The sequence below is a fragment of the Ceratosolen solmsi genome, unplaced genomic scaffold (genome assembly GCF_000503995.2).
Source record: "Ceratosolen solmsi marchali unplaced genomic scaffold, CerSol_1.0 scaffold31, whole genome shotgun sequence".
Taxonomy (NCBI): domain Eukaryota; kingdom Metazoa; phylum Arthropoda; class Insecta; order Hymenoptera; family Agaonidae; genus Ceratosolen; species Ceratosolen solmsi.
Window position 1 is genome coordinate 3,629,702 of NW_011948432.1, and position 14,364 is coordinate 3,644,065.

A 14,364-nucleotide genomic window follows, 5' to 3' on the forward strand; every position below is an offset into this window, starting at 1 on the left:
GTAAGAGAGAAAGAGAGAGAGAGAAAGAGAGAGAGAGAGAGAGAGAAAGAGAAATGAAAAATCATTTGCCAGTTAATATTATTATGGCTAGAATTCACAAGTGAAAACTCTTAGTTGTTTGGACGATGTTAACGTTATCTTCACTCCCATTGACTCTCAACGTACCGATTATGCTTAATTATACTCAATCTATTGTTGTACAATCGTCAGAGACCTGTCGGTCTTCCAGATTCCAGATTCCATTGACCCCATCCATACATTTGGTAAATGCTAAAGTCAGACTTTGCAAGCGGCCATACTCGTATTTACAGCTACGCAATCGATGGAATTACTCAAGCTACTGAATTTTTTAAGTTCGCATACTGGAATCCGACGATAGTCAGCCCTTGTTCAATGTTTGCAGTGACGTTTCCATTGCACTGGCGCTCATGCGACATATCGAAGAAGCGCAAACTTTCAGCGCATTGGGAATTATAGCTCGGCAATGACAAATGGCGCGTTCTTTGGATAAATCCGCAATATGTGTCGTTTGTATCGCAATTGCTTCGTTGCCTCGTATTCAAATACTTTTGACTAATTGCCGCTTTATAATTATCATTTCTGAAGTGAAACATTCATTATCGTAGTGGCTTCGGTAGCTTTTTGTCCAGCAGCTTTCCATCTGTTAATACGGTGGCAAAAGTCTTCTTTGAAAGTAAAGTGATCGAAAGAGGGTTGGTAGAAAGGAGTTTGAGAAATTTCCGAGTAAACTCGTGCATTCGAGTCAACAAATAGACTATGCTTGGAAGGTATCGTATTTCTCTCTCTCTCTCTCTCTCTCTCTCTCTCTCTCTCTCTCTCTCTCTCTGTATCTCTTTCGTGCATACAACAGCTTACTAATATCCGCGGAAATGCCACAGAGTGACGTAATAGAGTAAGGAGAGTTGAAATATTATGGAATGTTTGGCAATATTGTGGATTATTATTGGAAAAATGGCAGCATTGGAAAAATGATTGGATAATTGGTGAGTGTGCGGGGCTGCACGCATTAATCGAGAATCGGGCGTGGAGTGCGAGACGCGATGGAGGAGGACAGCGAACGAGCGCGATCCAGACTCGAATACCCCCGGTTAATTAATGAGGACAATGCTCGGCTGTTACAGGTAAGAGGAGGGCCCGGTCGGGGAGCTGCAGCCAACAACACTCAGCCGTACCTCGGTAGGTTGAGGTCAGCGGGGCCGACGGGGGTGGCTTTGGAGGCCCTATGTTGTGCGGCGAGCTGGTGAACGGCGGCCTCGCGAGTGCAGGTGCTGTCACGGTACCTTGCGGATTGCTCGGACTCTGGCTGCCGGGCTGCCTTAGGGCCGGCTTGAGTCCAAGGCCACAGACGGGCTCGCCCTACCTGCCCATCCTGGCGGAGCTCCTCGCCGCCGAGCTTTGGCCGCACTCGCAGATGGAGCTCGACGAGCAGCAGCTCGACAATCGGGGCGGACTCAACGAGCTCGAGCTGCGCTTCGAGGACGAGATCGACGAGGACGTGCTGCTCGGTGAGCCGCTTATTATGTTTTTCATATTAATAATATTAATGTGCCCCCGGCGTGTGTCCGTCACACGATATCCTGCGCCGTGTAGATTTAGGGCTGAGATCGCGAGTTGCCGCACGCCGTTGCTGATAAGCCTTGGCTATTTTGGCGAAAGCCATCGTTCCCAATATTCCCCGTAATTCTCATGGGGGATTGTGTATTTTTCTCATTTTCATCAGCGCTTGGCAGAAAGTTGGAGTTCGTATTGTTGATCAAGTTAGGCAGAGCATTATTATTTGTACGACTTATTTGGAAGTTCGAGCTCCATTTTGTCATTCATAACATATGGCGCGTGATAAAATTGGTTTCACATTAATTTAATCGTTATTAATCTTCTTTAAGCTGTAATGGTATTTGAATGGTTTCACGTGCAAATGGATAATAAATTAATAAAGTTTCGTTGGCATTGTGTAAGTGAGAGATGGCTGGACTTATTAATTTACTTTATAATTGATACGATATTTTAAATTTATAATGATTTCAAGGGCATGTCTTATTAACATTAATAATAAGCAAATCCAATTAATTATTATTAATACGCACTTAATTTGAGTGCATTTAATTTAAATCTTTTGATTTTCGTTCATACAGATATTATATTGTCTATTTACTGTCCTGGAATAATATCGTAATCACGCAATTCAATTATGCAATAATATTAACTGATATTTGGTATAGATAAATATTTCTATAAGTGGTTTAATAATTCTTATAAATAATAAATTTTTTATCTTTTATATTTATATGCAATTATTATAATTGCTGTTAATATGCGATAAATATGTTAGATTTTCATTGTTTAGTTCATTGTTAAATCACTTGGTCATTATTAAGTCTTTAAAATATCGTTTGTACCATTAATGGATTTTTTCATTTTTAAATAAAATTAATATGTAAAAGAAGAAAAAAAAACGATTAATTATAATATATAAGCTGCGACATTAAATTTTATGTATATTTTTAAGTATTATATATATGATGTATCGATGCAATTTTAAAAATATTTTTACTAAATATTAATATAAATCATTCATAAATTATTATTGAAATAGTAAAATATGTTTAGTTCGTAAATGGTCTTGCAATTTCATTATATCATAATATTGTAAAGTAATTGCACAATTTACTATAATAATTGATATAACATGATTGCTTTTAAATAAATAAAACTTGTATTTGTTATACACAATTAAAGTCATTGCATAAATTATTTAATCAAATACTTTTTATGTTATCCTCATCAAATAAAAAAAAAGACGAATTAAATACTGATAATTGTATTGTAAACTAAATACTTGAAGAACTTTAGAATGGAAAAGTTAGTAATGATTATAGAACGAATACTGTAATTTTCAATTGATATTTCCGGAAGAAATTATGCTCGGATATTTCCTATCAAATACAGTCGAAGCATTAATTCTTTTCAATGGCGTTAAACCGAAAACTTTAAAGAGAATATACCGATAGCCGCGCACAAAATTGTTACGTATTTGTATTTTATATTCATAAAGCTAAATAAATAACAATGAAAAATTGTGCGGAGAACCGTAAACGTGTTTTATATAAATTCATCTAGGAAATTGAAAATTAATAAAAAGAAAAAGGTAAAAATCATTGATTTGCTTTTGAAAGTGAACTAGATGTTGGTTCTTGCACAAACAATTTGAAGTTCATGCCTATTCTAGCGTAGCAGTACTTTGATCGCAAGGAATTGTAACCTTCTAATATCCGTCGATTATACGTCATACGGGGCACCTAATAATAACAACAATAACAGCGATAATAATAGTCACGAATAATAATAACAACAATAAGTTTTAACAATAACAATATGATTTAAAGTATAATATGGATGAACGAATTTTCAGTGATTGAATTATCGTGATATGTTACATTGCTCTCTTATGAATAATAATCATTAACAATAAAACTTGATTTGGAATTATTGAAAAGAATTAATGTAGCCGTAGAATAAGTAGCGGTAATTTTAATCACTCCTAAAATAAAACCTTAAATCTTACGATTCTGTGATGATATCTATCAGTGATGCGCGAGGGCAACTCTATCCAGTTAAATCAATGTTGACAATGCATTTTCTTGTCCAAATCATACTCACAGTCAAAATGAACACTCTATCAACATCGCGTACATATCAGCATTAACGGATTAAAATAAAACGTTATTATAATTATTATTTGTCAATTATTATCTAAAATAATATTAATAATATGAAAAACATTAAATCTTACAACATATTATTATTATAGCTATTATTATTATTATTATTATTATTATTATTATTATTATTATTATTATTATTATCAACATAATCATAATAATCGTCATCGTCATCGTCATCATCATAAGTATCATTATCGTCGTTAACGTCGTCATTATAATTATAATAGGGTTTACAAAAGTAATTTAATTTACTTAATGTATAAATAAATTTATGACTTTAGATTCACAAATTATCACTATAATTATTCAAATAATAATTTTTTACCATTTATATTTCTATTCATTTTTTACATTAACATTGCAATAAAACTTTATCAAATTGGGATTCACGTTAACTATCATAAATTTTTAGATAAATAATAAGGTTACCTTTTTATACATGAGCTTTTTTTTTTGGCCATTAGAGAGGAAAAGATAGAGAAGGTAAGCGTCATCACTTATATGCGTATAAATAGATGTGAATGCTTCACGATAAAGAAACACATATATTTACACGTATATTTAGACAAAGAAACAACACATATATTTACATACCAAGTAGAGGGTATTTTTCGAATAAACTCTAACAAAATCCTTAATCCACAATATTATATAATTTTTCTCTAATTATAAAAGACGTCGATATTCATTTTTCATTTTATTTTCATTTTCTCTCTATTCATCTCTAATCATCATGAATTGCTTACATTCTCCTTCATGGAGTTTATTGGAATTGTAAATCAACTATCCAATCATGTAACGCGAAGGAGTGAATCGATATTTCCATTCGCAAAATTGTTTCTCGATTTAAATTCAAAGCAAATGTTTTGAAGTTATCTCCATGATTAATTTTTTTTTTTTTTTTTTTTTTTTTTTTTTTTTTTTGTACATAACATTATAAATGTAATTTAGAATATTTATTTCTTGAAAATGTAATCGAAGATAATAATTGTAAAAACTATTGAAATAAATTGAAGTTTTGTATTTGAAATAGTATAGGAAAATAAAATATCGAGAAGCTAATGTTTGAAATAGATGATAAAGTGTTCATTAGCAAGTTAAACATTTATTCGGAAAGCTATACATTCCTCACTAATCTCTGAAAGTATTTACAATAGATGGAATAACAGCCACGAATCCATCAGATAATGACTTATTTGAAGGACTACGAAGATTACAATGACGTTAATAGATGCTACGAGCAAATAGTTTGAAAGATCGAGAATATTTAGTTGGATTCATGGTTGATAAGTTATTGAAACTTATTGAAACCGCGATCGAAAATTAGTCCTATATGGTTATCTGTCCTGTATGATTCTAAATTCTATATCTACGACAAATATTCTTAATTATTTTATAAAGCAAGCCACGAATTTTATTACAATAATACACATTTTTATTTTCACGTCTTTACAATAACAAGTTGTGTTACAGTTGTTGTTTTACCTTGTTATACTTATCATCACGTTATGTACATCTATTATCAGCATAATGGAATTTGTGTACGTGCAGCTGACGTATAGGAATACTCTCTTAGATAAATTTGTATAATTAGGATAAATTTTCATAAAATAATAATATATATAATTAGTATAATTATAATGCATATCGAATATCGTTATGAATATCACTGATATCAGAATTGGTAAATTTATATTTATTAACGTAGACTTAACGTGGAAAATTATACTAGTATGTGTACTTTAGTTTTGCTTCATGTCTTTCATATGTCTTGTATCCTTCGATTTATTATATTTATAAGATTTTTCATATAAAAATTCGTACATACATGCCCCAGTAAGTGCTTTTCGATATTTTTCGAAAATAAAAATTAACAACATTAATCAATTATCAGCCGGCAAAGAGAATTACTATCAAAGCATTATGTATATTGGAAAATGCGCGTGCGCGTGAGTACCGAAGTTTTTGAAAAACGTTATAACTTGAAAAGATTATATGAAATTAATGTAAACGTGTAAATACGAATGACTTTAATGCATAAACAGACCCGAGGTTTCAATTTCAAACAAAAATCGTCATTTATTATACGACATTACGTATCATATAGTAATAAGTTCGAGAAAAATCTCGTTTACTATGCAATTTTCGTAAGCACAATTCATAATGTTAAAGTCGATATTTCTCACGTGTTGTATTTATAAATTTGTGAAAGACTAATAAATAATCGATATGCATAATTTATAGGTTGAAAAACTATCTCGATGGCATTATAGAATTCTTTGCAACTACCTTACCTATGATTCTGAGGCACAAATACGTGTATATGAAGTTGCATAAGAACATACTCAAAGCTTGGCTACACTTGATTATGCGAATAAGAATCGATTTACAATATTATATCTTATAAGAGTCACAAGACCAATGTTAGCCTTAATGAATGAAATATATAACAAGAGAATAAATAATAATAATAATAATAATAATAATAATAATAATATTCATAAATCGATAGATTTGGTTGTGTGAGTTGGTGTGCGTCGATGTGCGTCGATGTGCGTCGATGTGCTTGGATACATAACGTTACAATACAGATTAAAGGGCTTAGTGAAATAAACGAGGGCACGTATCGAATATTAAATTGGATACTCGTTATGAATATTTATTTAATTAGTTATCCAAGACGCAGGAACGAGGAACGACGAACGACGAACGACGAACGACGGTGAAACATTTGCCGCGTGCTCCATCTGATTTGTACAAGAAGAATAAAAGAAGATAAGACCCAGTCTTGTAGACGATAAGAGCCATTTACCTAACGGCTCAATCGATTCCCAAACAATCGGGGTATACCGCAAACATATAAGGCAACATTGCTAAGCACGACTAGACAGAGAGAACTATTAGGGAGATAGCTGTGAATGAAAGTGTTGTACATAAAATGTTAGGCAGGATGGAAGAAATGATTTCCCCCGGATCATGAGTATGATCCTTTATCACATGGGATTATACAGTAGGTGTATTTAAGATTTATGTTTACGAATATATCAGATTGAAAATTCAATAGTTATCAAATATAGTCCCCTAGTTTTAGTTTTTTCTCCTACGGGAGAGGTCTTGTAGCATATTGTAAGATATTTTATATAAGATGCTTGATGGGCGCAATGTCATTTATAAAATGTCGGTAACGTTCACTAGAATACTTCGTACATGTATTACTTTTTAAAACTCATAGCTTTGATGTGAATAAGGACTCGGTTTGATAGCTTGATAATACAAAAAAAAAAAAAAAAAAGCTAACAAATCCTGTTTTTAAACATTAAATAAATAGAGATTGTCCTTTAAAAAAAGCTAATGAATGCAATTACATTTTGAATGACAAGTTATCAAATTCTTGTAAATTGAACTATTTAATACTGTAAATATGTGTTTTGAATTACAAACACTCACTTTGTCATTGATTTTGAAGTTTCATTATCATTATTATTTGTTGTTGTTGTTGTTGTTGTTGTTGTTGTTATGAACTGTACCATTCCATATGCATATACGCAATTATTGAAATAAAATGGTATATAATGGATTTTGAATTTATCTGGATCAGCTGTGCTATTTGGTTGGTTTTGTTTTTTTTTTGTTTTTTGCGTCAATATTGACTGTTCGAAGCACAATGCGTCGTTGAAAACCTATCAATCGTTTATTTGGACGACTTTAGGCTGAAATAATTTTTCAGAGGGAGGATCAGCTTACTGTTTCATTTTATGTAATCCATTAATTCAATATGAGCTCAGAATGGAGATTTAAAGAAACGATTATAGAGATGTATGCAACCAAATGATAACGAAAAAATAATTTTCTTTTAAATAGAATTACTTTTTTTTTTTTTTATACTATATATAAAATGATAATATTTCCTGTACAGTCTTATATCTATATTATTAGCATTTGACCTAAACTATTATATTTATTGCAAGCATTATTATTTATTTATTTATTTATTTATTTTTTTTGTTTTTTTTTTTTGTTATAATTAATGAAAGTGAAAAAATTATATTGTGAATTTGGATATATATATATATATATATATATATATATATACAGGCTTAGATAGAATATATCACTCTGTAAATAGTAGCGGAATGAGCATTAGATGTTTATACCTCAATGCGATGTCCTGCGTAAAAGAATTCGAAGGTGCTCGTTATTATATAAGGATGAGTCGTTGGTACTTTCGTGTAGTGTCTAAAGCATGACTAACCTGTAACAGTCGTACTGACCAACTCGGGAGGTTGAACCTGATTAAAACGCACATACGCATCTTCTGGAGACAATCTCTCTCTCTCTCTCTCTCTCTCTCTCTCTCTCTCTCTTCCGTTTATTGCATAGAATGTCCTGCAATAAACAACCGACAGTATCGAGATTATTTGCTAATTTTATTGTTAATCTCTAATATTGTCATGTTTATAATGAATTTAACGTTCGATGATTAGCATGTGAAAGAGATTTGAATAATAATACATAGATTTTAGATTTTTAGCTCGGTGAAAAAAAAACAACAACAACAAAAAAAAAAAAGGCAACAAAAATCTACCAGCGAGCAGATCTACGTATTTAATTTATAGTCAAGTAGGCTCCTAACGATTATTCTCAATGTTTTATTCATTTTATTCGTATGTTCTTAGACGAATCTTCGTATGATATTTAAGAATTACATTGAATTTGATTGAACAGCGCGATATGAAATATATTAAAATAAACTCTTATCGTATTATCACCTCAAATTTTTTACATTTATCTAATTTCATACGCTAGAAATGCCCGCGATCGAAGTGCAGCTGCATCGCAAATGCAGCGTTTTACTGCGGTCCTGCCAGAAACAGCCCTCTCCCAAAACTATCCGGTACTTAACTGATCTGTGCTCGAAGGATCGAGAATGTGCCAGACTTAATATTAATTACAATTATCGTAAGCTAAAAAGTCATGATGTACAGTTGTTTGCACCAGAGGTATTTGAGTTTTGCGAATTTCGCTATAAGTAAAGAATTTTATTAAATCGGTTGCCTCGAAGAAAGGTCATCTTTGGTATTTAATGGATCTCGTTTTATTTGGGAATAAGAACTTTGGTGGATTATTTACTATAATGGCGCTGCCAATTAGACATTACACTCAGATTTCATGAGACATCTTATTTAATAATTAATGAAAGAAGTCAACCTCACGACACGTTCATAAAATTAAATTATGTTCTGCCATAGGATACGTATTTATTCTAATTACTAGTTATAAGGGTAATTCATTATTGTGATAGAATTTTATTTAAATATTAAAGATAGAGTATAAATAGCGTTAAAGTAATAGAAGTTGAATTAGAAGAAACCAAATTTTTTCCATCCAATTAATAATGTTGGTAGAATTGAATTTTTTTTTCATCTATTTTTTAATACACAGCAACGCTGAGAAAAATACTTGTAAATAAGTGCAATCTTATGTGACACGAGTACAAGAAAAACTCAATTAAAGGAAAAAATCTTTTTTGGCACGTAGTTTAACGACAGTACGACGAACCTTTTAGACGCACTCGCGTCTTTGCTTTATAAGTTTAACATTAGTTTAATTATCGAAGGTAATTGAGAGGTAAGAAATGCCGAGTACAAAGTACGGAATTAGCGATAGAAGGAGAAGGAGGAGGAGGAGTAGGAGGATTAACGTGAGTCAGCGAATGTTACGAGCTAATGGAATAAGCAAAAGCATCGATAAATATAAGACGATGAAATAAATAAGAAAGAAGGAAATGATGGATAGCGATGATTTTCGGAGAATACGCGCAGCGAGTCTGGTGCAGCAAGTACGGGAAATAATGCTTGAAAACATTGCGCACTCTGTTGTTTTCATTATACTCCATTGTACTTTGTCAAGAGAGCCACTCACTCGCCTTTTTGATTGGTTCGTACAGAGCCGCCATGCAACAATTCGTCCGCAATGTCGAGTTTTAACGAGCCTCTTTCAGCCTCTACCTTTCGACATCACTTTTTCAAACAACTTGGGCGTTTCATCCCTTCGGCTCTGTCATTCTTAGTTTTCGTCTGGCTTTATTGACTTGTCAAGATTTTCTACATACAAGGGAAAGATAAAGGAAGGACTAAAGGGAAAAAAAGGTATAAGTACATCGAGAGCTTTTATCTCCAGCAGCAGGTTTGTCCGGCCGCTTTGGATTATTTCCGTAGTATTAAGTTGGATTATCCGAGCTGTAATTATTTAACAGGTTCCCCTTATCAAATTCATGACTAATAGCACATATTACATACAGACGTATAATAAATAAGGGCATGATAATTATTAAGTAATTATATAATAGCTAATAAGCATAATAAATTCATAGCTAATAAGTTCATGATATTATGTTTGTATTGTGTCTTATTGTGTGTTGGATGATGAATAAATGTCGATTAACTCTATTTCTTAGGTTCTTATGCGTTTGAAATCCTCGATGATTTGAACTTTCTATGTTGTTTTTAATCTGAGTATGGTATTTAGAAAAAACGCTTGAACGCATTTTAAAAGCCAATATTTTTGCTGCTACTCTCCAATTCAATTATATTGCTTCTTTTTGTCTGCATATGTGAATCCGCGCCATTATTATAACGAGCTTTTGTAATTGAAAATAAACACAGCACATAGAACGATTCATCGACAGACAACAATTTATTTCTTTTCCACGTAGTTATTGCTTTTACAATTTACCTCAAACTATTACATTACAAATACGCGGCCTTAAGAGTATTTTTATGCTTAATCTTAAATCAATTTGCTTGAACATTTATTCAAGAATTTTCCTTACATTATGAAATTATTCCAATATAATATTTATTCACACGATTCTCCTTACTTTACAAGACATTCGTATAACTTTTACTAGATTTTATCGATGTTATTAACAATTTTTTTCTTTTACAAGTGCCTAAACAACTTTACACGAATTTATTACTATCTGATTAGTATTGTATTATATATTTTTAATATATTATTATATTATTAAAATAAGTGTCCGGTAAACTATAAAAAAAGGGTAAGAATAATTAAAAAAGAAAAGAAAAACGATATATCTGTGCGTGTGCGCTGTGTTATATATATATATATATTAATCTTAATAGATTAATAAAATTATAAAATAAAAAAAGATATTTTGATAAGAAAGCGATTGAAAAAATGCAGTTTAAAAGTTTAAAAAATTTAATTTTTAACTTTAAAACGTATAACTTTGAATGCTTTCAATTAGACTTTAACTTGCCGTATCGAGATTGCATGTATATATATATATATATATATATATATATATATTGTGATATTTTCCTTTCCTTTGTTTTTTTTTGAACGTTTCAGCGAACGAGTATATTGTGGTGCTCATAAACAAGTGCCTTCATTCATAATGCTTCTGTCACTACATAATAAATGTAGTAATTAGATTCATTAATGATATCATCAAGATTGCAGCCTTATTGATGTTTATTAATCCATTATATATAAGATAAAATATAAAAATCACTAGCTATATCGAATTACTTTTTCCTGATGAGAGATCTTTTGGATGGTACATTCTAGTTTGAAAGATGGAAGTTGTTTCACTAATTTCTCTCTATGTACTAATACTATCATTAATTTCTTGTTTAATAGATTCAGTCTTCTCATTTTATACTTCATTAACCATATTATAATTATATCTACATTATCCGTAGACTCTGAAATCATACGGTTAACCTTATTATAAAATGATTGATATGGTCATAGCCAAGGTTCCATACATAATTCATTCAACGTAAAATTTTGTATGCTATTCGTGTCAGCGCCTAATAACCGTATTGTGGGCAACAACTTACTTTAATTATATTCATAGCATACATTTTTAATAAATATTTACAATTTGAATGATTGTAGAGCTTAGTTTGCAAATGAACCTCGAAAATGTAATCAAATTAATTTTGGGGCTGCTATTCGGGAATATTGTATATCGTAATGTTTTGGCATAATATTCGAAAAATCGTACTCTTCACTTCTATCTAGAGAGAATAATATAATTCTATACAATTTTCATCCGTATATAATTTAACTTTTTTTTTTTTTTTTTTTATATAGAAAATTGAATTTCTCGAAAAATGAGTTTTTTTGCAACGTAATCAATGATCGTTGGACAAATTGTCCTTTGTAATAAGAAAACAATACATTTTAAATTTAAAAAATTGCTTGCTCTAACGAAGCCTTTGCTGTTATAATTAAAATATATAATTTGAGAATTCATACAAATCAAATATAAACAAGTTTGTATGGCTTGATAATCATGTAGAGATGCACAATTTAATGACAAAATACAACTTTGCATTGCATTCAAATGGAGTTGTTTTAGCAATTAAATGCTACAACAATAATTTTTTTCAAATTAATCTTCTATACTACGTACAGTTCTAAATTATCTGGTAAAGTTCTCCATTATCTGGGAAAACCGAATATCAAGTATGCGAACTGAGATTTGTGCGGAGATTGAGTTGAAGTACACTTAGTTGCGTTCTATGACTTGGGCTCTCTCTCACATTATACATGTATGTATTGTTGAAAACTATTTTGTATTTACACCAGAAATTTTAAGATATTGCCTAAATAAAATACAATAAATTTTCGAATTAATAATATTGAAACAATAGAGCTTGAATTTTTGAAAATAGTTGCAACTTTTTTTTTACATATAATATAATTAAAGTTTTTTCTGAATAATACGTAGATACAACAAATTATTTAGTAATTCTCAATAAATTTCTCAAAATTTTTGTATCTATATGACTATATATATATATATATATATATATATATAGATATTTTAATTTCAGTTTAATGTTTGGGAAATGTAAGGACTGTTGAATAAATTGAAGTGAAAGTCAGAAAATGATAGAACAATTTTCGTTTTCACCATAATACACGTCTACATATCTATATGTAATTGAGTTTCATTGCCATTTATATTACGCTTGAATTGCAAAAATTTAAAAATAATTACATAACTGCTTATCTTATATGTAAAACAAAGTAAGTTTACGGGTGTTTTCATAATTTCGTGTCAATCCTTTTATCTTATCACATTAGCAAACAGATAATAGTCCATGAATAGTAAATCTCATAAGAAGGAAGTGTACAACACGATTGAGCAATGCAATTTAATGAATTTGAGTCTTGCAATTGTTGAAGTTAGTTAATTAAAAGGAAAATTTTTTTTTAGCATAATAGCAATTTTAATTATTCGTTAATATTCATTGCAAAATAAAATCTTATTTAATAAAGAAACATTACATTTTATATACGAAATTTTATTTTTATTTCTCGACATAATTTTAAATGCTTTTTTTCACTCGGATAAATAATAATAAAAAATAAAAAATTTATCCAAGTATAGTTTGATTTGGACGTTTAGCTCGATGTTCTTAAAACTTACGCATTGGTCTTGATATTCTACATATAATATTTCTAATTATTAATTTCACTGATATTATAACTTCTTCTCAATGTTTTTTGTTTATCAAAATAAATATTTCCTTTGTATTTACATTGAGCATTGATTATATAGAAAACCTGCAAGAAAATGAAAAAATTAGTTTTTAATTTTCAATATAAAATTCCAATTGCACGACAACTTTTTATCATTACATTATATATAGTAAATGTCATTATTGTATAAATTTATAGTAATAAATTAATGATAAGAAATACATTATATTATCATAAAGCATTACTAACAATCTCTATCGTTTCATCATATGAAAATACTATTTAATAAATTTCAGTGTAATAAAATAGAATACAGTTTAAACTAAATATATTGTTAAGAAATGTAAATGTAACGTAACTAAAGTTTAGCAAATTTGTTTGCAGCATAATATTAAACTGGAAAGTAAATGCTTGTTGTGTATCTATTATATTGCTTAAGTATACCAATGTAACTTGATACTTTTACAACGGCCAGATATATCTCGCATAATGGAAGAAAACTTAATAACAAACGTAAATCTAGGAAATTTATTTGCAGTTGAATGGGAAGTCGTACATCGAAATTGTAGTTAAATGGGAACGTGAATTAGACATGTTATTAAAGGAAGGAAAAAAGCAATAAAATGAATCTCCGAGAGAAGCCTACTTAATTCTCGAAGACGTCGCGACTTTTTTCTTTTTCATTTTCTTTTTCTTTTTCTTTTTCTTTTTTTTTTTTCCCACCCCACCTCTTACATCTACTCGATCCTTGCGTTAAATTCGAAGGGCGGCATGGGCGTCCGCTCTAAATCTTGATAAACACCAAGAGGGATTGTTAACGGGCTCCGTTATTTTGTGAACGAGTCAAGAAAGGCGTGAGAGAACAAAGGAAAGCAAGAGAATAGATGGATGGACAGATATAGTTAGAATGGGAGAAAGGGATGAAAAGCGACGTTCGGAAAAAATGCTGAAAAACAGGAGAGGCGCGCCCTGAATGGGAGAAAAGTATACAGAGTGAGAGAGATAGAGGGTAGGCGGGAAAGGCTAGTGGGAGGGATTTTGTGTGTGTGTGTGTGCGCGCGCGCGCGCGTGTATGTGTGCGCGTGTGTGTGTGTGTGTG

At 30.7% G+C, this 14,364-nt stretch overlaps 1 protein-coding gene across 1 annotated transcript in view; it reads left to right on the plus strand.

Moving 5' to 3' along the window:
• Positions 1 to 1,217: 1,217 nt before the first annotated feature.
• Positions 1,218 to 14,364, plus strand: part of LOC105364333 (amyloid beta A4 precursor protein-binding family B member 1) — a 137,411-nt gene continuing 124,264 nt past the window's right edge. Inside the window, exon 1 of the mRNA XM_011502231.1 lies at positions 1,218 to 1,526. Coding sequence (XP_011500533.1) covers positions 1,244 to 1,526 — 283 coding nt within the window. The 5' untranslated portion in view covers positions 1,218 to 1,243. The remainder of the gene's footprint in view (positions 1,527 to 14,364) is intronic.